The 25,851-nt window shown below is 40.1% G+C and overlaps 2 protein-coding genes across 5 annotated transcripts in view; one reads left to right on the top strand and one right to left on the bottom strand.

Moving 5' to 3' along the window:
- SEC23A (SEC23 homolog A, COPII coat complex component) overlaps nt 1-14,811 on the bottom strand; it is a 28,482-nt gene extending 13,671 nt beyond the window's left edge. The window contains exons 1-13 of one of the 4 annotated variants that reach the window (XM_065686193.1): nt 14,718-14,811; nt 14,353-14,518; nt 13,034-13,150; nt 8,775-9,016; nt 6,873-6,930; nt 6,528-6,614; nt 5,163-5,399; nt 4,975-5,054; nt 3,921-4,065; nt 3,434-3,592; nt 2,468-2,583; nt 1,691-1,814; nt 490-570 (exon numbers count right to left, since the gene is read on the bottom strand). In XM_065686193.1, coding sequence (XP_065542265.1) covers nt 490-570; nt 1,691-1,814; nt 2,468-2,583; nt 3,434-3,592; nt 3,921-4,065; nt 4,975-5,054; nt 5,163-5,399; nt 6,528-6,614; nt 6,873-6,930; nt 8,775-8,995 — 1,308 coding nt within the window. In that variant the 5' untranslated portion in view covers nt 8,996-9,016; nt 13,034-13,150; nt 14,353-14,518; nt 14,718-14,811. The other 3 variants (XM_065686194.1, XM_065686192.1, XM_065686191.1) reach the window with 3 other exon arrangements.
- A 668-nt stretch (nt 14,812-15,479) lies between these two features.
- On the top strand, nt 15,480-24,927 carry GEMIN2 (gem nuclear organelle associated protein 2). The gene is made up of 10 exons (XM_065686195.1): nt 15,480-15,755; nt 16,336-16,420; nt 17,604-17,693; nt 21,527-21,586; nt 21,760-21,870; nt 22,436-22,480; nt 23,223-23,291; nt 23,583-23,693; nt 23,908-23,966; nt 24,284-24,927. Exons 1-10 carry the CDS (start codon nt 15,634-15,636, stop codon nt 24,321-24,323), a joined length of 792 nt encoding a protein of 263 aa, XP_065542267.1. The 5' UTR covers nt 15,480-15,633; the 3' UTR covers nt 24,324-24,927.
- The last annotated feature ends 924 nt before the right edge of the window (nt 24,928-25,851 follow it).

The following is a 25,851-nucleotide window of genomic DNA, read 5'->3' as shown; positions in this document are numbered from 1 at the left end:
AGTGAGGTATTTTAAGTGACAATTCCTTTTTGCCATCGAAACAACATAAATACCCAGTGAAAACAATTAAAATAATCAGCCATCCACAAGGGACTGAGTGAAACCAAACAAAACATTCAAGGAAAATTATACTGGCAATACTGTCACTGTGCTTCTATTCACTGTTACATGCACTATGGCTAGAAGAAGCAACCACTCAGCGGACAAATCTAAACAAGTAACAAGGGACCTGCAAGTTGTAATACAACCCGAACCTGATCTAATCCAAAATCTTACCCAAACGAAATATTAAAAAACAAACAAACAAACAAACAAACAAACAAAAAAAAAAAAAAAAACCAGCCCTTGAATGTATTTAATTTAGAACTGGTAAAAAGGGAACATCATTTGTTTTATGGAAAAGTATCAGCTTCTCCTCAAATACAGAAATCCTAAATCCTACTTTTCCATAGAAGAAAATGACCTCCATTTTCAGCAAAGTTTACTTACATTTTCTGAGACACAAGGTCCTTTAGAGTTGAGAGAGACACAGGGTCCAATTGCTCCAGAAACCTTCACTTCTCTTGAAGTCTTTATATATAGAAAAAAAAACAGACATTAATACATCAGATTAAGAAGAATTCAGTCTTATCATTAGTTAATGAAAACCACAATCCATGTCAGACTCTTGATACCTTTAGGAGAGGTTGTACATGTAATAATGCCTGGCACATTTAAAGAAACTTTTCACGTGCTCACTTACTATTCTTAATTATGTACGTTTGCTGTACCAATTAGTACATCTGAAATAACAGCACAAACGTAACCCATGGTGAAAAGCTGCTGTTATTTACAGACCTGAGAGCCTAGAAAGCATAATGGATAATGTCTATTTTTTAGCAAAGTAATTAAAATATTCACAAAATCAGATTTAAACTGAACACCTGTAGCATATGACTGCACATACCCCACAGTGAATTTATGTTCTATCTCCTAAACATTTAGCTAAAAGCAAAATCCAGTTCTTTACATTCCTCCAATATCATTTTCCTGCTTGATTTGCACATCTCTCTAAGAACTGGGGGTCCCTCTTTTCATTTTCCAGAATCTTCCAACAAAATTCACAGGAACACATACATGAAAAAGAGTTCAATTATTTTCCTAGTAGTAAAAACTTAAACAGAATTTTACTGATCAAGAAAATAGCCCTATATTCTTCTACAAGGCAGGACTGCAATATTTTGCAAGAAACATTACGCAAGGACAGTACTTGAACCTACAGCATATTCAGCTCTAAGCTTCCCTCAACAGTGGAGGTGAAAAAGAACACTGTTAAAGTGCTAGAGCGGATTCTGGTAAGGATGGCAAATGAAAGGAAAGCTATCTTGGACTACGTAAAGAACCTGGACCGAAACCCAAGAAACTCTTACTACTGATACCAAACTCTACGCACACAGCACTGAGAGACGTTTAGTCTCCCTTTCAGCTGACACTGAATGCAGGGTAAGAAGTAATTAACATTATACCTAACTCACATTTACATAATCATGGATCTGCAAAAAGACAGCCTGGCAGTACAAGCCATGTCCAAGCCAACCCTAACACATCTGTTTAGCATATTCCTAAAAATTCCTTACAGGGCAAAGAATCCACAGTTCATAGCCATCATATTCCAGTGTTTAACTAACATGCTGCATTTTTGTGTTCTTACCTTTATTTCTAATGTGCCACCAAATCCCATTTTAAATTGTCCTTGCATATCTTTCGTGAACACTCTCTGAAAGGTCTGTTTGAATAAAGATGTATTGAAAGAGTCTCCCATTACCATGTAGCCTCTAGATAATAACAAAACAAAGAAAACCCTTGAGTTAAAACAGATTTCATATCATGCAACAATTTAGCACATGGGATTTGTATTTCTACATTTTGTCTAAAGACAATTCGTTGTAAGGTGTATTTTTGCCTTCTTAAAATGGACTATCATTAAATCAATATTCTCCTACAATGTTAAGGATGAAAATTTTAATTGGGCTTCTTGCCCAATCAGCATTTTAGGGTTATTGTTGTTATAATACATAAGAACATCTTTCACTGAGAAAACACTATACAGGACTTCAGCACCACAAACATGGCAAGACAAGCTGAAGGAAACACAAGACCACGTCTGAAATGTAGAATTAGACAGAGGTAGCACAAATTAGGAGCAACACATGCACCTGATAATCATCCAGGGCAGTAGCTAAACCTATGAAAAACAGTATATAGAAGGGCATAAACAAGACAGAATAACACAGGGTTTTCTACCACTCTGAACAGCAAGAAAAAAAAAAAAAAGATGACATCTCTTTATCTTTACTGAAAGCTGCAGCTTACATACATGCACACTGAAGAACAGCAACAGTGGGTATGCCCCTGTTTAAAAGTTATCCATAAAATAAAATTGAAAACCGCATCTCCATATACAACTTAAAAATTAATAGGCACATACCCTGTGTAGTTGGGACAACACTTCATCTCCAGAAGACCAGTCTGATCCAACGCACATGCATATATGTCAATAACATGACCATTTGTTGCAGCCCGATTAGCCAGGGCTTCAAAATGCTAAAACCAAGATGAAAACTCAGTTCATAGCAATCTACAGTGTGAACAGGCCTCATCTTCATATTAAATCCTAACTCCCAAAATCTTTCAAGAACAACGTTAAGAGACTTCATTTATATATTATTCCAGTACAAGCTAAAAATACATTTTTTCCTGAAGTTAAAATTAAGACTGGAATTTTTAACACTTGGGTGTTTTATTTCTGACCAGCTGAGAACCTGACTCATACTAGACAGTCCAGTGGTTGCTATTTAAACTAGAAAATGGCACTGATTTTTTTTTTTTAAGCTTTGCATTAAGTATTATATCCAACACATAGAACTGAATATACCTTTCTAATCTCAAGTGCCTATAATGACAGGTGCCTATGACTGAGCTGACTGTTTAAATTCTTAACTTAAGCTCATAACTTTAAGCTTATAATCAGTTAAGACAAATTCAACAGGTTTTGGACGCAGTTCACTTGCCCAAATGAAATGTACATAAGTTGAAATGGACTATGCCTAAACCCTACTGTCTAACCCACCCCAAACAGACACAATTTTGAACAGCTGTCCTAGAAGCAAACAGTCTTATTCTCAATATATCATTTAATCACATAAATCTTTTCTGACTTAAACCAGAGAAACACTTCAAAGAACTTTACTGTGAGCTAGACAAAGTCCTAACTCAATACACTGAAATTTCTGAAGCAACTCCTGAAGAAATACATTCAGAGACAGGTAAACAAAACCACACAATTTTCACCTCTTCAGACATTTGCTACTAGCAGTATTTTGCAATGCCAGACAATGTAAATGTTTACTTACTGGTAACACACCTATAAATGTCTCCCATTACCATCTCTTACCTTCGTACCCTTTTTAACATATTTAGCATTATCTTTTTCAATGTCGTGCCATGATCTTATAGGTAACTTCAGTTCATCCCCTACAACCATGCCAGGTCCTTGTGTAGCTGGTCCTCCAATGAACATCATTATACGTGCACCGGTATTGGGGAAAGTGCACTGAAGGAAATAAAAGACAAATAAAACTATCAAGTTTTGCTATAAATTCAACAAAAGAAATAGCTATTCAGGTATGCATCACGTTGACAGGATTCTAAAAATAACTGTACTTTTTCCCTCCCAAAACGCAGATTGGTTGTTAATTCAAAGTTCAGTTTTGCCTCATTAAAATGATTCTTTCCATGTAAGGTATGATATCCATCAGAATCGTTATATAAATCTAATATGCATCAGTTATAAGGCTTTTACTTACATATTGATTGTGGCAGCTTTTCTGCAACAAAATGAATTTTTTACGTATCAGCGTAACTGTAGTTAAAGCTATTACCTCAAGGAGCCCTACAGCTATAGAAAGAGCCACTCCAGAAGAACGTAAGGGCCGTTTTCCTTGTGGAACTGGCCAAGGATCCCGCTGCAGTTCACCCAAAAGATCAGTAAGATTCATGTCAATTTTCTGCACTGGCTGCAAAAATCTGTAAACATATAAATGAAATTAGTTTAGATTCAAACTGTTAAATAAAAATTTTATCAGTTGTTCACTAACAATATATTAGCAATGTCTAATTCTGCATTCTAATCTGAATTAAAAGCAATGTCTCTGTCTCCCCAAAATAATGCTGTTTGGTGTTACTACGTGTTATTAAGCAAGCTCAGCTTAAGAACTTCAGCGAAGAGCCTGTAAACCAAAAACTTCCTGACTTAAAGACTTATTGCCACTATCCATAAAGAACAATGAGTACTCAAATGAATACAGCAGATGATAACCTAGGAATCTCAAAAAGAAACTCAAGTTTCACTACTTCAGTGAATAATTGGAGATCAGAAGAAACATTAACTATATAAAGGATTCTTTGTGCTGTCTGCTACAGGCTGTCTACAAATGCAGCTATTTACTGGAAGGCAGAGACTGCTAAACTGTCTCTCTTTTTTATCATTTCGTAGATTTCTTCTATGTCATAATGGAAAACACGGGAGAATCAAACACCAACCTGCAATTTCCGAATAAGAGACAGAAGTGAAGGGGCAGGGAGAGGAGTGGAAGAGTAAGAAAAAGGGAAGGCAAAACTGGATATCCACGTAAAGAAGGAGCATTATAGCAGCCATTAACACTTTCCACCACACCATCTATAATACGCCTATGTAACATTCTCTCAGATCATTTCTGAAGCATCATCCAGATGACTTTACTATCACCCATTAGGTCTTTTCTTCCCAGTGCAAACTGTAGGAAAGAAACAAGCTATAACTATTACTGTCCCAGTAAATTTGTGTCTGATCAAAAGGTTCAACTGATTTGATTGTTTTTCACTGCCATAAAACATAGGTTTTCCAGTAAATCAGTGTAGCCAAAGTAGGTTATTCAGATGTTTTAAGCACATTACCTGTTAGACGGTGGTGGTTGCTGCACTTGAGGACCCCGACCGACTTGTGAAACAGCCATTTTTGTAAGCCCTAGCATTTCCTGTAGTCAAATACATAAGATTTTATTACAAAATTTGCTTACAGACTATCTAAAGTTCTTCATCATCATCACCTTGACAATTTCATTTTGTTTGCTTTTATGCATTACCTGAAGCTGTTTTGCAGAGAGGTCCTTTGTTCCTCTGAAGACATAACTTTTGGAAATTCCTTCACAGCCAAGCTCATGAACTTGCACCATGCGACCAAAGGTAATGAGACCTACTAACGCAGTTGGTGGCAGGAGACTAAGCGACATTTGCATGGATTCCTTCAGAGCTTGCAAGTCTTCATCTTCCATGCATGTGTCCACAACATAAAGAAATATCAAAGGCATCTGAGGACCACGCTTTAAGAAACACAAATATAATCACATGAAAAGCTATTTGCAAAAGTTTTCATTTCAACTATACCAGTAATGTCAATGTTCCATCTAACTTAGCTCCCTCTGAAGTAGTAATCAGTATCCTAGGCAAAACGGAAAAAAAACTCTACCATAATGAACTCTGCACAAAAATGCAATGCTTACTACAGCAGAAAACAGAAAAACCTTTCAGGACATCAGGATGTGAAGCATGTGCAATTGTATAAATCTCTTAACATACAATGAGCTTCTATTGCTCCGGGAGAATGTAATAGTCTTAAAGCTGTTCACAGCTACAGAATATTCCAATGTGATGACATTCCATAGTGTTTCACCACATAATTTTACTCTAGAGATAATCAGTTCTTTCTATTCTTTCTAAACTAATTTTGCTGTACTGTGAGCAGATATCCCCCTTACTTTGTGTTACAAGAGTTGGCAAAAAGCTGAGATTCTGTTCAGTGTTCACTCTTCATAACCTGAATGCCTCACTGAAGTCTTACAAATTTTAATCCTCAAAAATGGAATTTAGAGTTTACAAATTTGCAACTGCAAATGCTTGCAATTTTGGGATTTAGGTCCATTTTTTATTTCTATTTAAGTAACCATGAAAAGAATTAATACTAAAATTCAAACACCTGAATTGAATACATAGTAGTCCTTTCCTCTAAACCAGCTAGCCCTAAAACTAATTCATAATCATTCAAACACAAACTTAAGAGTCAAATTATTAATGAGAGATTAATCAACAGTCAGACAAATTTAAACAGAAATTCAAATGCATTTGAGCAAGAAACAGCAGTAAGCAGACCACTAACACAAACACAGATGAAACTCCTGGTAAAGAAACAGACCTAACAGAAATATAGTAAGAGAGAAGAGATCACTCTTCTTACAGTGTTTTGTTTTGCTTTTAAACAGTCTTATTAGTTATCCTTACATTCTTATAAAGAGTTATGTTTTCCATTTCCATGTGGTGACACAAATGTTCAATGTACTAATAAGCACATACAGACTCACAGCCCTTAAAATGCAGTGAAGAAATGAAACTGAAATTAATTATTTTGTATAAGCAAGGCTATAGATGTTAAAGATCTTACTTAATTATTTTACCTGTACTACATATTCAATGCTGGAGAACTGAGGCAAAAGTTCAGCTGGCTGATTCATTTCAGATATGCCAGCATAGGTAGGAGGAAACTGCAAATAAAACCACAGAAATTAAGTATAAATAAAAATGACAACTTCTACAAAACCATACATACAGACGACTTTCCTCCATAACAGATGTTCACTAGTGCTGTCAGAAAAAAACTTCCGTGCAATATCTGAAGATACAGCTCCACACTCATGCTCTTGCTGCCAATTTCAGTTTGTAACTATAATTTGAAAAATGAGAATGCTCATTTTTACCTTATGAAGAATATTTTCTATATGCTGAATGTTTCATTTTATTACCTGATTTCTCTGATAACAGAAGTTGCAAGCCCAGAGTTTTGCTCGATAATCCACTTGGCTATAAAATACAATAAGAAAAGATTACATAGTATGAACAATTTGTTTTCCTCCACTGTCCCCAAAATACATTTATTTTTATTTTTCAAAAGCACACTGACTTTCAAAAAGCTTTCTCCTAATATAATTTTTGCTCTAAATACCCATATTACAAATTCAAAATAAGTGTAGTCTTACACATCAGGCAAATTAATGTCATTAGAGAGGAAGAATGGTATTCAAGGAAAACAAGCAAGAACAAAATTCAAGAACAGAGAGTCTCAGCACCTTTATTAGAGACTTTCTGCATGACCTTCGGCAAATCATTTTAACTCTCACTACCTCTGCATTTTTCTCCTTTCCCAGCCTATGTCTATTAGCTGTCAGAGCTGGGACTATCCCAAACAGGCATTATGCCCTAAAGAAAAAAAATCAGCGTCCAACTTAAGAGCTCTCTCTATAGTGAAAATGGCATTTTTTTTAATGTTTTCAATTGATGAGCCTACCCCCTTTTATCTACACTTTTATGGCGTAAATGTTAAAAAAATGCAACTTGTATCTTCATGCCATAGAGATATCTTACAAAGTCCTACTCACATCTCAAGGGAAAGTAAATGTTACATGTTTTCAGTGTACACTTCTTGCTGGCACATCCTCTCCTGTCTACAATAGCAAGTGTTTAAAGCATTATTAAACCTTTGGATAAATCTCAGCATGCTGTAAACACAACACAGCTCTATTGAGATTAAATGATCTATACCGATTTCAGAGGCTACAGACTACCTGGCCTGATACGCTGTGCCACAAAGGCTTCAAAAGGTCCCCCCAAATTGAGTCTCTAATCACACACTGTTAAATAAATAAACAAATATCCAGTCATGACTTGCACACGTGACACAGGAAAAATGTAGAGGCACATTGCACTGCAATGCCAGGGATCTGACTGACCCTTCACAGCTTTGTCTTTCCATTATTTTTCCTTCAACCCTCAGTAAAAGATAATGCTTCTGAAAAAGTTAGCTTCCACAAAGTCTGATTTCCATTATAGTCAGCCACCGTGTCTGTATAATACTGAAACATAACTTTACATCTGCTTTGAAACCGTCTTTTCTCCCAGGCAGGCACAAGTCATTCAGAATATCAAGTTTGTTCTACAGGATCTTTTACACCATGTCTAATCTCTCACTATCACTCAGTACCTTTCCCATGCCCATCAAACTCCACGTTAAAAACTGATCTGTTTTTTTTCCATATTTCTGTGATTGGAACGACATGTGAAACACTTCCTCTGCTTCCAACCGAAACTTATCCATGACCAGGCCACAATCACCAGTGTTTGTGCCACTATCACCCCTCAGCTTAAACAGGTTTTCACCCTCTCTCATGCCTACTTCTGATACAGCTATCACATCTTTCAGCTTCTGTTTTGGTAAACTAAACCAGCTAACCTGCTTTGGTCTACAAATGATCTAAAGACAGTAAAAGAGTTTATTTCACTTGGAAATTCAACTACATCCGGGCCTAGTAGTTAAAAAGACACAGCATAGTAATTTTTTTATCCAAGTAATTTTCTAGAGGCTAAATGCAGAAGTATACTAACTCACAGGATGTTCCTGCAAAATAACATACCTCATCATTAATTAAATTAAATATGTTGAAAAGGCTGGTTAAATAAAAGCTGTATTTTAAGGATGTAAATTACGTATGCAAATGTACATGCAGAAACTTTTCAGATCTGTAAGTCTGAACTGGATACTCATGTGAGGAATGCCTGAATACATCAGATCTCTTGCATAATTCAACTGGCACTATCCTAAAGATTGTTTGTAAGGTAAAATATTGGCATAACATATGTATTAGATTTACCATAAGGGATTCAAAACGGCTCGACACGTGGTTCTACTGCACAACACTGGCTCATATTGAATAGGAGGCAAGTCTGGCCGTTCCTTCAATGGCGTGAAGAGGGCAGCCACCGGAACTACCATTCTTGTGGCTTCAAGACGACTTGAAGGCCAAACATTCCAGCTGAATCTAACTCCATCTCTGTCCTCATTCTGCTGGATAAATTCCAGGAACGTTGTCATGGCCAACTTTTCTGTTTATCACTAAAATAAAAAGATAACCATTAGCAGAATGTTGAAACGCAAACATTTTTAATCACTGAATGCACTTAATGACGGTCACACACTCAAATACAGTAACTGAGTTACAATCAATAAACAGAGTAACACTTCTTAAGTACTAAAAGCAATGCACAGAATTCCAAGATGAAACAAAAGAAAATTAGGACTCCTAGGATGCAGCAAACTCTTCAAAATAAGAAGTATTTCATGTTACAAGTTAAATACATAGCAATAAATAGTTCATCTTCTGATCATTTCCTGACTTAAGCAACAAACTCAGGCAAGGAATACTGGAACTAAAGCAATAATTCTATGCTGAGTGTAGAGATCATGCAGCACACACTATAAAAAAAGACTTGCTTACAACAAAAAAAAAAATACACACTGCCTTAAGGACTTTCACTAATGTGTTTAGTTATTCATTCTGTTCATTATTCAAGAATCATTCATTCTTGCAAACTGTTTAATCCTCTAACTTCTTTTAAGAATCAAATAAAACACATTTCTTCTAAGTGTACTTGGTTTATGACTTCGGATGTACCAAATTTTGTAGAGTTTTCTAACCATATTTTCAGTAACTCACGACACAGCCTACATGTAAATATAAAGGAACAGCAACACGATACTCCACAAGAATACATTCCTAAAGCAGTGCTAGGAGGTAACCGTCAGAAATACAAGTGTCACACTCCACTACATTACCTATCAAGATTCAACCTACAACAATTGAACTTAAATTTACCATTTTGGGCACCAACTTAAGGCTTTCTAATTCTTCAGCTAATTACTCAGAAACTCGAGCACTGGGGAACACAGGTTTATCTGAAAAGGTCTAAAGGTACCTGTGAAGATCTGGGAAAGTCAGCAAGTATGCCCTCTCCCCCCAGTCCCAAAGCCCCCAGCGATATACACACTGCTCCTGACCTGCTGCATGCTTCCAGGTACATTTTAGAGCACATATAGCACGGGTTTTTCCAGTAACTAGAACAGCTGAACTTCCACTGCCTAATAAGAATGCACTGCAAAAGCTTAGATGAACCACCTAGAAAGCAGTCCGGAAAAATACTCATAAATCCCAATTTAGACTCTACTAAGTTAATGAACAGCTTTTAGAAACACTATAATCCTCTTGAATTGACCTGCAATTTCATATGCTAAGGGAGACTCCTGGAAGCTCCATTTATGAAGACCTAGCTCTCTTTACTAAAATTATAATGGCATGGCACCTTTAATTTCTATGACTGCTAATAGCTTTTCAAGTTCTTTTAAATCACGGTTTAATTTAATGATTTTATTCTAATGCTGACATTTAAGAAAACATTAGCAACATCCATAAACCAAACAGAAGCTGCACATTCCACAGTTAGCATTATTAGGAAATAATCAACTGTCAGCATGTGATGTACGAAAAGCAGTCTAAAAATTGTTTCTATAGAATACAGACTAACAGGCAAAATTAACAGAGTACCCTGCTCAAAGTTTTCCCCAGGTGTTATCACCTGTGTATTATATCCACATTCTCTTTCTGAGAAGACAATAAGAAATTACAACTTAAAGGCTATTTCAGGTATTCCATAGGCATCTGCTACAAAGTCCACCAATTCCATTTCCATACACTGCAACATGAACTCCTACTTCCTGTACTGGACTTTGAAGTCTCTTCTCCACATTTCACTCCAGCTACGTTTGAAATGGTTTTATGTGGGCGTTATTTTTACTACTCAGTTATTCTCCTCAGAAGGCCATGTACAACCACCAGTGTGCGGTGACTAATAAAGTGTACATGTATCATAAAAGATTTGTTGGATTTACTGAGTAAAATAGTGTTGCTTTCTAGTAAAATGTGTATTTTCTGTTCAGAAGGCAGAACCTGCTAATAAGTTTTCCTCCACCTTTTCTTCCATTCTTTTCTTCCTTTCCAGGAGCCAATAATGCTGACATATTTTATCCTTCACTAAATGTGAAACTCACAGTCTGACAAGTTCCTTTACATTTCAGCACCAGTGCTACAACTATGCAGGCACATTTTCTGGGACAGGTGTGGAAATGTATTATTATATTGGACCAGAAGAGCAAACCCTCCTCACTGACAGGCTACATACCAAACCTCATACACCTGAATGCCACAAAACACGTATTGCCCACCTCAAAAAAACACAGAGAAATGATTTTCAAAACAGCTGAACAGCAACAGCTCCCATGTTGGGGTGTCACTGCTTTAGCTTTGCTGCAGAAGATGACATCCCAACAAGACCAGCAGTCAGTCCATCCTGGCTTGCTGTCTCACTTCCACTGCTGAAGCTGAATTTACTTCGCGTCCCTGCACCATGGCAATCTCACTCTGTATCACAGAAAGAAGCCACACCTGAATTGCATAATGTCACAGGCTGACTGTACCCGACTATGAAGGCCTGATTCTCAGGCAAACAATAGTATTTATATAATTACTCTGACTAGATGCAAGAGTACAGTTAGGTCTTCCTAACAACCACATATACCAAATGTGTTTGACACACCATTCAGAAAGCTATCCTGTACCTGGGTTTGAAATGCATTACTTTGAAACTGCATTATTTTCAAATGTCTCTAGACACAACTGCAAACAGCTCATAATCTGAAGCCCCTCCTTCATTTCTAGCGCCATTAAACATTTATACACTACATGTAAATGCATCCCAGCACAGAAGATCACCAAAATAATACCAACTAGTCCTTGCAAGCACACACAAACAAAACTAAAACATTTATCTCTACAGCATTTTAAAGGTTCCAGCACTGATGTACTGAAGTACTTCACTATGTATTCAAATGCCACTAAATCAGAACAGGTCACTGCACACTTTTCTTAAAACAAACCTGTTCTTTCAGTTTATTATACACTAATAATCTGGCAAAATGAGATTAATGATAAACCTTCAGTTATTTTTTCATGCCAAAATCAGCATTTCAGATACGTATCTATTTCAGTTCCAAGGAGGAATTCATCAATATACAAGGAGAATAACTTAATAGTTACCTAAAGCAACTGCAACTTGTCAAAGCAACAACATGAGAATTTCATTCTGGCTACTCAAACACAGCCACCGTCCAAACCTGCTGGCCCAGGTATGTTAACCGAGGACTTTTTTAAACAACCGGTGTATGTAACACCCCACCTAAATTAAAAACCCCATATGCAAAGGCAGCAGGGCCTGCCTACACACGATTTCTGTGTAGCTTTACTGACACCTCAAGACACCGCTGTCAGCTCCAAGAAGGAGCTCCAGGACAGGGCAGCCGCAGCAGAACCGAGCTGCACTTTACACCCGGCGGAGCAGAGGCCGCGCCGAAGCCGTGCCCCGCCGGCCTTACCTGGAGGCCGACAGCCCCTGCAGAGAACGGGGCTCTCGGTGGCTGCTCCCGTGGCCCCTGCAGGGCTTCACCGCCACGGACACGGAGGCCAGCGCTGATCAGCCACCGGCGGCACCCCCGGCTCCTCAGGGGCCCCGGGAGCAGCTTCAGGCCGCACGGGACCACCCCCCCCACCGCCGCCATGGAGAGCGGTGTAAGCGCCCGAAGCCTCGTAAGGGGCGGCGGGGAGCTCCCCACCACGCTCCCTCCTGGGCTAGCAGCCGGGCGGCGGCCCCACTGCCCGGAGTGTCCCCCATACCCGTGCAGCGCCACGTCGCCAGCGAAGGGCTCTCCTCCCGTGGCCTTCTTCCAGCTCCCCACACCCTCCGCTGCCTCCTCAGCCCCTGTCCTGCCCACTCACCGCGCACCGCCCGCCGCCACCGCCGCCTCTCTCGCTCCCCCGCACGCACGCACGCACCCGCCCCGGCGCTGCCGACGCAGCCAACATGGCGATAGAGGAGGCCGCGCCACGTCAAGGGGCAGAGAGCGGGAGGCGGGCTGAGCGCCGCAGTTCCCCCCGGCCCGGCGCGGTGCCCGGCTGCCACCAGCTCGCGGCCTGCACCCCGGAGAGCGGAGCGTGGCCGGCGTCAGGCATCCCGCAGCGCTGACCTTCGCTTCACCGTCCCGGCGGTTCCTGCCCGTTTGTGTGCTTGCGTTTTTAATTCCCCGCTCGACTTCCAGATGTCTCTAAAGATCGCTTCCTTCCAGTCTTGCTCTTCTTGCTGCCTGGGAAAAAAGATATTGGAATGATATTCCTGGTGTGTTTAGCCTGATGGAGTGTTTTACTTCATAACTGTTTAGCAATAGAACACGTTTATTTACTATCCGCACAATAACTGTCACGTAAACGTAACCATGAAGTTTTGCCCAGTTTGTCAGTGTGGTTATCCCTCCCCCCCCCCCCCCGCCAAACCCAAGCAAGGGTGACACTGGGCACTTCAGAATCGTATTAAACAAGCCTGCCACACAAGGCTGGAGCAGTACCTTCCGTCTTTCCAGAGATACCTCAGTGCGACAAACACGGATGTGGAGGAGGCCTGCGAAAATTCTACTGGCTACCACGTCCTCTTTCACTGTGACTCTGAAAACATGCTATGACCACCAACTAAATGACTAAAACTACTTATTCTCTTTTCTAATACATCAGATGTAATCATAATAGAATTTCTATCCCACTACTATCTCCAGTAACGTTTGCCAGTCCTCTTCAGTCCAAAAACATGTCTAGGTAAACAACAGAAGAACTTAAAAGGGGGGATGTTAAATTTTCACATCCACAAGTACCACTGCCAGGTGTGGGAGTATTAAAGCGAGAGCTTGCCAAGGACACACAACCTCTTCGGTTTATAAAAAACACCCACCCCCACCAAAATGGGCAACATGGCAAAGTAACTTCAGACAGATGCACAGAGAGCAGTTCAGTGTTGTAGTTTAAAAAGTACTCAAACACTATGCGAAACATTCTCAGAAAGTTGCACTGAAAAGAGGCAAATCCCGAAGTCAGAACGGCAGGATGAAATCTGCAGACTGCAAGAGAAAAAGAGGCAACTGACACTTAAAAAGGGAAAGAAAGAACAGGAAAGTATACTATTCTTAAAGTTCACTACAAACGAAAGGTATAAACATTCTTAATCAGTCATTAGCACAATTAAATTGCATTACATAATGACTCAAACCAGTACTCTAAACTTATGTCTTGCAGCTGTTAGGATGGTGCCACAGAGAAAAGCAAGAAGCAGCAAAACAATAGAGTAGAAAATAGGATCCTAACATGGTGTATACTCATTATAGGAAAATACTGTATTATCTCCCAATCTTAGAGGGTGGAGTTAAAGCATGTATTTTTTTTTTAATGCAGAAATTTCAGTTCATGTGTTAGTTGTTTTGTTTTTTCCCTCAGCACTGCATGCCCACTGATGACGACTCACCCTTTCTTTGGAAAAGTACTCTTCCATAAGGCCTAGGCAGTTGAGAAGAAAGAATATTCATTCCTAGTTTCTTCCTCTTCTTCCACTGAGTCATATTGGCTAGCCACTGCATCAATATTGTTGGTAAAACTTGCTAGAAACAATTTTATTATCCATGGAAGACTCCCTGTAATAATTAAAAATATGTTACTTAATTTTAAATGTATACATGGAAAGTTCCAGAAAAAGAAATCTAAGGATAGAAAGTTATTTAACCTGTGTTTATATCTGTGGATTCTTTTTCTGTTCACAGTTCTTCATGACAAACAGAAAAAACAAGTTCTGAACATTACTGAAGGAAGAAAACTTTTTACAGGTGGACTCACCAAAGTTTTTGTCTTGCCCATTGGTCAGCCTTTCCAGAGGTATCACAGTAGTTTTAGCTAAGCAGGTGTTACAGCCAGTGGTGACTGCAGCAGCTGCATGGTCCTCAACTAGGACGTTAGATCCGGGTTTCAGAATTAAAACTCGTTGTTACACGTAGGTGGTTCTGGAAACACCTTAAAACAAACAAAAGCCAGTGGAGAGGAGGAGTTAAGGTAGATGTCTGTTCAGCACTGCTAAAACACAGCCTTGTGGAAGAAAAAGTATTGCTCTTTTTGAACTGGTATCAGAAGTGCTACAGCAACTCCGATCTACTAGATGGACTGTGGGTAGCACTAAACTGACTGCATGCAGCAGAACCAATGGGCAAAATAATATACAGATTGACATTTTGTGTAACAGGGATTTCATAATACACAATGTAAATTGTTACAGCATTATTTTTCCACTTTTTATCTTAACTAAGAAACAATCCCCCTTTGTGCTAATGGTACCTTATTTTTGATTTAGCATGTAAATACTCCCACTATACAGCAACAAAATAAAAATTCAGGCATTAACCCTTACAGGTTGAGATGTCTATTTAAGTTTATAGCAGTCAATTTCTATGTAACTGATTTCAATCATAAATCCCAAAGCACTTCAAGGAACTGAAGAATCACAAAATGGTTTGGGTTGGAAGGGACTTTAAAGATCATCTCGTTCTGTTTTGATGGGCAGCACGTGTGCACAACCACCTCCCACACTGCCTCAAGAGGCGCTCGCCCCTGCCGCCCAGGCAGCCGGCACGGGGTACCCGGGAGGACCTGGCTCCGTTCTGCCGTTCTCGCGAGAGCCACTCGCACCACCTCCCAGTGGCTCCCGGCGAGGTGGTCTCTGCCGTCGCGGGGCGTTCGTAGTTGTCGTGGTGGTGAGGCCATGGAGTCGGGTATAGAGGAGCTGATGCCGCGACTGCTGCCTGTGGAAGACTGTGACCTGGCTGAGGACTTCGACCCCACGGTGCCTCCCAGGACACCTCAGGAGTATCTGAAGCGCGTCCAGTGAGTGGTGGGGGTGGGCTGGCGTCACCTGCCCGTGAGCGGCGCAGCAACCGGTGCTGCCCGGCTCGAGTTTCGCGTTGCTGCGCTGCCGCTAACCCGCCAGCCGCAGCCAGAAGAGCCGCTTCGCCCGTGCTCCCGGGACAGCGGGATCCCGTCCGGCGTCGCGGCTAAACCTGCCCGCTTCCTGCGAGGCTGCTGTTGCTTCGCTGGGGCTGTGGCGGTGCTCCACACCGCTGTTCGCAGCGCCGGGACCGGTGCTGCTTGGTTTTCCCCGGGAGGAGGGAGCCCTGGTACCCGGCTCTCTATACCAGCCGCGGTGCGAGGCCTCGGGAGGCCTCGCTGCGGGAAGCGGTGCGCGGTTTAGAGGGGTTAGAATGTAAGCAAGCTCCGAAGTGGCTGGAGCAGCTGTGTAGAAGCTGAGAGTTCTTGACCTATCACTCTCAAGTCGAACTTTCTGTAAGGGCTCCCTCTGTATCCAGTGTTTTACATTACCTGAAGACTTGTGCAGGTGCAGTCTTTCAGGGGTGTGCTGTGTATGACCACATGCTATAAACACGAAAAACTGGATTTTATTTTGTAGGATTGAAGCAGCTCGATGTCCAGATGTGGTCGTGGCGCAAATAGACTCCAGAAAACTGAGGAAGAAGCAGACGGTGAATGTTTCAGTAAGTCTGAAAACTTTTATATGTTGTTTTCGGGTTTGGTTTGGGGTTTTTTGAGAGAGAGAAAAAAAATTGGGAAAGATGTTAATATCAAGTTTGTACTACTTTGGGAAATATTTGGCATAACGAGATAGCACTGCTGGATTTTAAAAGCATCTACAGGATTACATTAAATGCCAGGGTTTGAAGAAATGCCTGTTCCACTGTTGGGTAACAGCAGGCTTTGTAATTGCTCTAAACTGATAATGTCTATGCTACTTGATGCACAGCGAGCTGTTCTGTTTGTCTCAGGAAATCTAATATTGAATTTCACAAATATTTAATCATAAAACCTGCATAAACTGTAGAAAGCTATTTCCATATTTATATTTAGGTTCAAATATGTATCTAGGGTAAGGGCAGTACATACAGTTATACTTTACTGAAGTTAGATGAAATTTTAGCACTGCTTCTTTCCTTTTTGGTGTAATATTTTGTTGAACTATTTCCTGACTGCCCAAGTGGATTTTTCTGTTGTCACATTGCCCTTGCCAGCTTGGTTTTCAATCTACTTTCAGGTTGTTTGAGAGACCAAGATTGTCTTTCTCTAGTGAAAACTCTGTAATCTGAAATTTCACTTCTACATTGCTCAAGAAAAGTTTCTAGTACTGACACACAGCCATGTAACTTCTGTGACCGTTCTCTTCATTTGTCTTTGTAGTGATGTTCTTAAACACTTGTAGAAAGATTTTTTTTTAACTCCTTCACCTTAATCTTTAAAGAGGTTGTATCTACTTAACTGTCAGTTAATTCTAAAGCATGTTTTTGTGGTCTTCTTTCTTCCTTGATTTACTATCTTGGCAAGTAGAATGCTTCTGATTCATAGCAACTGTCCAAGATAAGGATAGCACCCTGCCTTTTATAAACAGGGAAATTTAAGGCAGAACATTGCTAGAAAGACCTTAAGTAATTGACAATACTTTTTGAATACTTAAGTTTTCTTCTTATTTGCATACAAGAAAAGTCAGAAGAAAGTTTTTCTAAACCAGTTGATAAGTCAGTCTCGGATGTGGTCATGAAATTACCTTTCTTAAATGAAGATTTAAAGAGTATTGTCTACCTGATAGTCAATGTTTACTGACTCTCTTGCTCTTAAGGATTCTTCTTATAAAGCTTTCTTTGCATTATAATTATTGTGTTTTCTTAGATTTCCGGATGTCAGCCTGCTCCTGAAGGATACTCCCCAACACTCAAGTGGCAGCAGCAGCAAGTGGCCAATTTCTCAGCTGTTCGTCAGGTACAAAATGGGGCTGGGGGGTGAGGGGACTGTGGTTAGAACACCCCTGTGTTTATGGGGGACAACCTCGTGTCTAGTATAGAATATTATGACTTCATGGTAGGACAGATATTTGTAGGCAAATGTTTTATGTTCTTGGGGGAAAGAAATTCATTATATGCTATGTGGCTTTTAAACTGCTGATAAAACTCTTGAGTCATGTTTAAAGAAAAATCTGCTTCAACTTCAGCAAAATATCTGTTGGTGTTTAGATTAAATGCTGTTGAATAGCTGAGGGAGGACATAAGCCCCTGTGATGTTACCTGTTTATACTAAAACCTAATGCCAGCAGGAATGTTCTACAGAACTCAAGATCAACTGAAAAAACAAGTGGATTCTAACCCATGAGGAGATTCATGTATATATAACACAGTGTCCATTTAGAATATTGACAGTGGTGGCACCCATTACAAGGAGAGATATTGATTTGGTAAAATGTATTTGCAAGGTTGTGTTAGCACAAACTTTTCCATACTGCACCCTGCTCGTAAATAACCAACTGCACTGAAGCTGCTGTAGCACTCAATTTTTCATGAGCCCATTTTCCCTGTTTCCCTGAAACAAATTAGTGAAGGTGGGGGTCTGTACTGCTGCATCTACATTGTAAACATTAGCTGAGCTAGCAGTTATTTCTGCAAGGCGTCACATTGCATAATATGTACTGTGCGTAATCTGAGGTTTTAGTAGAACAAGCAAACTTATATCTAAAGGTATATTCATTGTACAGATACTCCTTTTTATACCCAAATGAATTGTCCTCTCATCTGTGCCAGAACTAACACTTAGAAGTATTATTCTAAAAAATATTTAAGAATAACGAGCATCAGAAGTTACTTGTTCAAACGCTATGCATCAGCCGTTGTTACACACAGCATTTTTAGTGGTCACTCTTACTGCTACAGTACCAACTGAGTTAGGGGGGAAATTTCTTCTTTTACAAGAAGTTTACACTCTGTACAGGAAACTGTCCAGCAGGCTATTTTTTATTATATGGCATCCTTGTCAGGTAGAAGAAGTAACCTAGGAAAGCACACTTTTTTCCTAACAGTTCTGTAGATATCTGATAGAGGTACAGACCACTGCTGGAAACAGGATATTGGCTTTATGCGTGGTTTTGGACTAAATAAGCTTTTTCCGTAAGCTTTAGAGACTTCAAAATTACTTCAGCTTTAACATTACTTCCAAAAACCCAGCATGAGCAGCTTAGTTTCTTAGAATCATAGAATCATAGAATAGTTAGGGTTTGAAATGACCTCAAGATCATCTAGTTCCACCCCCCCTGCCATGGGCAGGGACACCTTGCACTAAACCATCCCACACAAGGCTTCATCCAACCTGGCCTTGAAAACTGCCAGGGATGGAGCACTCACAACCTCCCTGGGTAACCCATTCCAGTGTCTCTCCACCCTAACAGGAAAGAATTTCCTCCTTATATCCAATCTAAACTTCCCCTGGTTAAGTTTTAACCCGTTACCCCTTGTCCTGTCACTAAAGTCCCTGACAAAAAGTCCCTCCCCAGCATCCCTATAGGCCCCCTTCAGGTACTGGAAGGCTGCTATGAGGTCTCCATGCAGCCTTCTCTTTTCCAGGCTGAACAGCTGCAACTTCCTCAACTTATCTTCATAAGGGAGGTGCTCCAGTCCCCTGATCATCCTCGTGGCCCTCCTCTGGACTTGTTCCAACAGTTCCATGTCCTTTTTATGTTGAGGACACCAGAACTGAACACAATACTCCAGGTGAGGTCTCACAAGAGCAGAGGGGCAGGATCACATCTTTCGACCTGCTGGTCACGCTCCTTTTGATGCAGCCCAGGATACGGTTGGCTTTCTGGGCTACGAGCGCACACTGAAGCCGACTCATGTTCATTTTCTCATCGACCAGCACCCCCAAGTCCTTCTCTGCAGGGCCGCTCTGAATCTCTTCTTTGCCCAGTCTGTAGCTGTGCCTGGGATTGCTCCGACCCAGGTGTAGGACCTTGCACTTGTCATGGTTGAACTTCATAAGGTTGGCATCAGCCCACCTTACAAGCGTGTCAAGGTCCCTCTGGATGGCATCCCTTCCCTCCAGCATATCAACCGAACCACACAGCTTGGTGTCATCAGCAAACTTGCTGAGGGTGCACTCAATCCCACTGTCCATGTCAGCAATGAAGATGTTAAACAAGACCGGTCCCAACACCGATCCCTGAGGGACACTACTCATTACCGGTCTCCAGCCGGACATCGAGCCGTTGACCACAACTTTGTGTGCGGCCATCCAGCCAATTCTTTATCCACTGAGTGGTCCATCCATCAAATTGATGTCTCTCCAATTCAGAGACAAGGATGTCGTGTGGGACAGTGTCAAACGCTTTGCACAAGTCCAGGTAGATGACGTCAACTGCTTTACCCTGGTCCATCAATTCTGTAGCCCCATCATAGAAGGCCACCAAATTGGTCAGGCAGGACTTCCCCTTAGTGAAGCCATGCTGGGTGTCACCAAGCACCTTGTTTTTCATGTACCTTAGCATGCTGTCCAGGAGACTGTGCTCCAAGATTTTTACCAGGCACAGAGGTGAGACTGACTGGTCTGTAATTCCCCGGGTCTTCCTTTTTCCCCTTCTTGAAAATGGGGGTTATATTTCCCTTTTTCCAGTCGTCGGGAACTTCACCTGACTGCCATGATTTTTTGAATATGATGGCCAGTGGCTTAGCAACTTCATTCGCCAGCTCCTTCAGGACCCACGGATGGATTCCATCAGGTCCCATGGACTTGTGCGCGTTTAGATTTTTAAGATGGTCTCGAACCAGATCCTCTCCTACAGTGGGCCTAAGGTCTTCATTCTCACAGTCCCTGCGTCTACCTTCTAAGACCTGGGTGGTGCAGTCAGAGCCTTTGCCAGTGAAGACCAAGGCAAAGAAGTCATTCAGAACCTCAGCCTTCTCCAAATCCTGTGTAGCCAGTTCTCCCGAAAGCTTCCTCAGGGGGCCTGTGTTGTCCCTAGTCTGTTTTTTGTTTGCTATGTACCTGTAGAATCCCTTCCTGTTATCCTTAACATCCCTGTCTAGGTTTAATTGTAACTGGGCCTTAGCCTTCCTAATCTGTTCCCTAGCTCCCTGGACAACATCCCTGTACTCTACCCAGGCCACCTGTCCTTGCTTCCATTTTTTATAAGCCTCTTTTTTTCCTTTGAATTTTCCTCAGCAGCTCCTTATCCATCCAAGGAGGTCTCCTGGCCCTCCTGCTGCACTTCCTTCTAGTTGGGATGCAGCACTCCTGAGCTTGCAGCAGGTGATCCTTGAATATCAACCAACAGTCTTGGGCCCCCCTGCCCTCCAGGGCTATATTCCATGGAACCTTACTAAGCAGGCTCCTGAAGAGGCCAAAGTCTGCTCTTTTGAAGTCCAGGGCAGTGAGCTTTCTGCACGCTCTTCTCACTGTCCTGAGGATCTCAAATTCAACCATCTCGTGATCGCTGCATCCAAGGCTGCCCTGGAGTACCACATGGTCAACAAGCCCTTCCCTGTTGGTGAGCACAAGGTCAAGCATGCCAGCTCTCCTTGTCAGCTCCTCTATTACTTGCAGAAGGAAGTTGTCTTCCACACAATAGAGGAGCCTCCTGGATTGCTTGTGCTGTGCAGTGCCATAGTTTCATTTATACTAAGAGGCATGGCAACTGTTTAGCCAGTTATGCCTCTACTGATCTATAGAACATCATAAAATAGACCTTTTATGCATTTTAAGAACAATAGAGTAGCTATGGCTAGGATAAAATAACTGCTAAGTTGAACTGTGGTTTCATTTTAATTACTCAGAACCTGAACAAGCACCGAAAACACTGGCAATCACAACATTTGGACAGCAATGTTACTATGGTGAGTAGAATTCATAGCACTGCTTGGGGGGGGTGGGGTGTGGTGTGGTTCAGGTCATTAAATCCATGGTTAGTCTTGCTTTACAGTCTAATGCAACATCTTGATCATATTATCAAGTCTTTTCTTTGGTGTCTTCAATATAGCTGTATTTCACAGTTTTCATTTATTTTTAGCCAAAACCAGAGGATGAAGAAGGCTGGAAGAAGTTCTGCCTGGGTGAAAGAATATACTTGGAAACAGATACACAATCTGATGATGAAAGTCTAGGAATTGATTACATAAAGGCGAGTATAGAACTTGCATCTAATTTTCAGATGCTATTTTCAAGAATAACTTGAAACCAGAAACAACCCTATTGTTGATTACCACCTTGTGCTGGGTAGAAAGACTCTCATGTGAGCCCTGAAATTCCCTTTTCTTCCCCTTGAAGTAGAAACCAAGTGAAGCAGAGAACAAGTCTATCCCTTTAGTCAAAAAGTTTCTTGATGTTGCCAGCTAAAGCACAGTACTTTGTTGCTCACTGAACTGAAGGGAAAGCTTTCTGTGTAATCTGCTTTAATGTTCTGTTGAATGGCGATATGTCCCCTCTCCTTATATGTGCTATCCTACAAATGTGTCCTTCGCTGTCGTATTTTGAAAAAACAAAACTAACAGATACCAGGAAAAGCAAGGTTCTTTGATACCAAATTTTAAAGGGACTTTTAAAAAAAGGATTTCAAAGCTCAGAACAGACTTTCAATTCACTACAAATGTCTGGGCACTACATTAAAATGTTAGCATGTTCTAAAATAGAACAAAAATGTCTATGATAATGTCTGCATTTTCCAACTTAATTTTTTTTTTTTTCAGGTTGGCTTTCCCCCTCTGCTAAGTATTGTAAGCAGAATGAATCAGGTAAGCCTGTCTCTTAGAACTGAATAGTGACATTGCATAAATGATTATTTCTCATATTCTATCTGTTGCAGGTATTACCTAGTTTTGCGTGCTAGAGTAGGCAACTGCTTATTACAATTGCTATTCATTGTACACTTACAAGAAAAACAAGTAATCTGACCTTCAGCTACAATCAGCTTTACTAGTGAACATTCATTGTGAGAACAAAACATTCTGTTTTCAAAGTATTTTGTCCTTGTAATTTCTCAAGAACACTTCCTGTGGTTTTTTTGTTTTGTTTTTTTTTTTTGCAGAAGGGCCCACTAGGTGCTTAACAGTGTTTAAAGATTTCTCAGTGTTTTAAGTGCAGTCCTGGCACTCAATTGTGAACTCCTACATACATTGCAAGGCTGTAATTATCGCACTTATCTTTACTATTATGTTTTCCACTAGTCACCTTTATAGAAAACAACCAGTCAGCATGATGCCTCTTTCCTTATCTGTAGCTACTTACCCATAACTTTTTGTTGGCACAGAAAATTAATTCATTCCAGGAACTGGTGCTTTAACACTTGTTTTACCTTTATATGTAATTTCAACCTGGAATAAATAGCATATAGCACCACAGAGTAGAAATTCATAATGTGCATAATTTTTAAAAATCACATTGCTTTTTATATAATATAATCCTTTGGGTAGAAAGACAGCAAAAAAAAAAAACATTTCAGGTATTTTATTGTCCCTTTCTGTTCTTCTTTTAAAGGCAACAGTAACCACTGTCTTGGAATATCTGATCAGCTGGTTTGGGGAGAAAAAGTTTACTCCAGAACTGGTAATTTTTGATTTATTCTAATTACTTGCACATGAACACATTAAACAAGGGATAAATTGTTCATAATTCTCTATGAAAATGTTTTAGGCTCTGAAGAGTATGTATCCTTTTCAGTTACTGTCAAAACTTTGATTAGGGTAGTGTCTCATTGGGCTTTCAAAATTTTCAATTCTGACAGTAACACTTAAATGCAATTTTGAGACCTATGCTCCAGTCCTGCTCTATATAACAAGAACTGCATGAAACTTCAATGCTCATAATTAAAAACTTTTGTTATTTGAATCTACACAGGGTAGATGGCTTTACGCACTGTTGGCATGCCTTGAAAAGCCTCTGCTACCTGAAGCTCACTCCCTTATTCGACAGCTGGCAAGACGATGCTCAGAAGTCAGAGTACTAGAGGTAAAATTTAATGCTATATTGTGTAAAGGACTTGATGGACTTGGCAAGTTATAAGATGAATGATTTTTTTTCAGTTCTTGGTAAGTAATTTTTCATGTCCTAAATTTGCTTTGAGGGTGAAGGGAAGATTACAAGCACATAGTATAGCATGTAACATCTCTTCTGTTTGACACAGGTAACAACCAACCTGTTATAATATTTATTCCTCTTTCAGGAGAACAAGAATGAAGAACAAATATCAGCTCTGAACTTGATAATCTGCTTAGTTAGCAGGTAATGGGACTTACATACCTAAAACAGTAAAGGATGTCTGGAGTAAAATGTGTGATTACTTGTTCTAACCTAGATTCTTCAAAAGTGCAAATAAAGTACCCTGGGGCCTATGTGGCAAATACACTTGGGTAAAAGGACTTGAGATACCTAAGGGTGAAGAAAGCATACTGGTATCCTGAGACAAGTCCCCTGAACTGCAAAGCTATAGTTATGGTAAAAACACTGAAAGAAGTGCTAGAAAGCAAGGGATCTAACAACTTGGAGCATAGTAATGTTGCATTAGAGGTTTCTTACCATATTCTGCTTCTCACCACTAGGTACTTCGATCAGCGTGACTTGGCTGATGAGCCTTCCTAGACTGCTTTGAGAGTATGAACTATTTTGTGTTGTCATAGTACAAACAGCATTGTTGGAGTTAACAGCAAGACACTGCACTGTTCAGACCTGAAGTATGATAAACCCCTTCAGAGCACCCTATGATAATGCACTTCGGACAACTGTGAATAACTTCAGCTGAGCTGTGGCACAAATTGTCAATGTCTTTGGTATCATCATCATCACAAAATGGTTAATGAAGTGTCTGACATAATCTTTCAAGGTACTGTCTCTGTAAACTACATTCTTGGTTAGAAATTTCTACCGTATGTGTAATCCTGTGGACACTGCTATTAAGTGAAATCTGAGGTTACATTACAAATGGGTTGTTCTTTATCTAACACACACCCACTGAAGTCTTTCTTTTAAGAAACTGAAGCATTCTGAAGAGTTTTCATATTGTGGCTTTTCTTGTTCTTCCTTGTATTCAACAGCAGCCTTGCCATAGAAATCTACACAACTAGGATGGAATGTGTTGTTTTTTTTTTTGTTGTTCAAGCTTTGGTTCCTGTGCTTAAGCATGGCTAAGCAGTTCAACTTAGCCACTAAGTTCCTTAAACAATTTAATAAAACATGAACACTACTACTTTTGGAGTAAGAGTGCTCCTTTTAGTACAGTTGCAGAAACCAGTGAAATTTACACAGCTGTATTCAGTGCTTTTAATAGTAGCATTTATTAAACAATGAACAGGTTTATTTTCTGTATGGTATCTTGACAAATACATGAGCTTGCCTATTTATATATTTAACACAGTGCTTCATTAGGAGTATCAGTATCTGCTTGGTACACACGATTCCCTCTGGTTCTAATAATCTTCAGTAATTAAATTCATGTTAAAAGAACTATGAATTCTGTTGACAGCAGCAAATTGATAAACAGTGTTAACTGATGGCTGCTTTTGGGTTATTGTAGAATTTAAGTCCTTCCCCTTGCTATTAATAGTCATTAACTACAACCAGTTGCCAATAAACCTGTAGTATGTCTTTGAATGATTGGCACTTTTGCATCTGGAATAGTAGTCCTAAATGCCAAGAGAAAAATCAAACTGAATTACAGTAACTACTAGACTTTCAATTCTGGAGATGTAAGTAGAAATGATTCTATATGGTTGGTGATACTGAATGTCTACCACACTGCAGATGCCTAAAGTGATGACATTAAGATGTCCATTTATTATATAGTGCAAATTATTTCTAGTCTTTTTAGTAACATTTTCAGCATGTTGAAAGCAGCAGCTGGCAACTGAAGAACCCATGAAATGCAAGAATACTAGTTAGCTGATTCTCTGCCCCTACAGTTACAAATAAGTCTGAGGAATGAAGGTAAACAACCACCACAGCCTTCCTATAAACCACTAGTATAAGAACCCAGCATTTTCAGTCAAACAGCTGATCCCCACTGAGTACCATACCACTTTAATTACTTTCCTCTATAAACAGTGGTACAGCACTTGGCTAGTTTGAGTTCTGCTCTAGCTGTTTCCTAGAATTGTCAATTTATTCAGCTACA

Source organism: Lathamus discolor, chromosome 6 (genome assembly GCF_037157495.1).
Source record: "Lathamus discolor isolate bLatDis1 chromosome 6, bLatDis1.hap1, whole genome shotgun sequence".
In the NCBI taxonomy this organism is placed as follows: domain Eukaryota; kingdom Metazoa; phylum Chordata; class Aves; order Psittaciformes; family Psittacidae; genus Lathamus; species Lathamus discolor.
The sequence above is the reverse complement of the archived record's forward strand: the minus strand, read 5'-3'. Positions and strand labels throughout refer to the sequence as shown.

What these genes read in the sequence shown, in the direction of transcription:
- GEMIN2 (XM_065686195.1), top strand. Translation starts at nt 15,634, where the DNA reads ATGGAGTCGGGTATAGAGGAGCTGATGCCGCGACTGCTGCCTGTGGAA. An exon ending in TTGTAAGCAGAATGAATCAG is followed by an intron (nt 22,481 to 23,222) that starts GTAAGCCTGTCT and finishes CTTCTTTTAAAG; the next exon opens with GCAACAGTAACCACTGTCTT. An exon ending in AAAAGTTTACTCCAGAACTG is followed by an intron (nt 23,292 to 23,582) that starts GTAATTTTTGAT and finishes GAATCTACACAG; the next exon opens with GGTAGATGGCTTTACGCACT.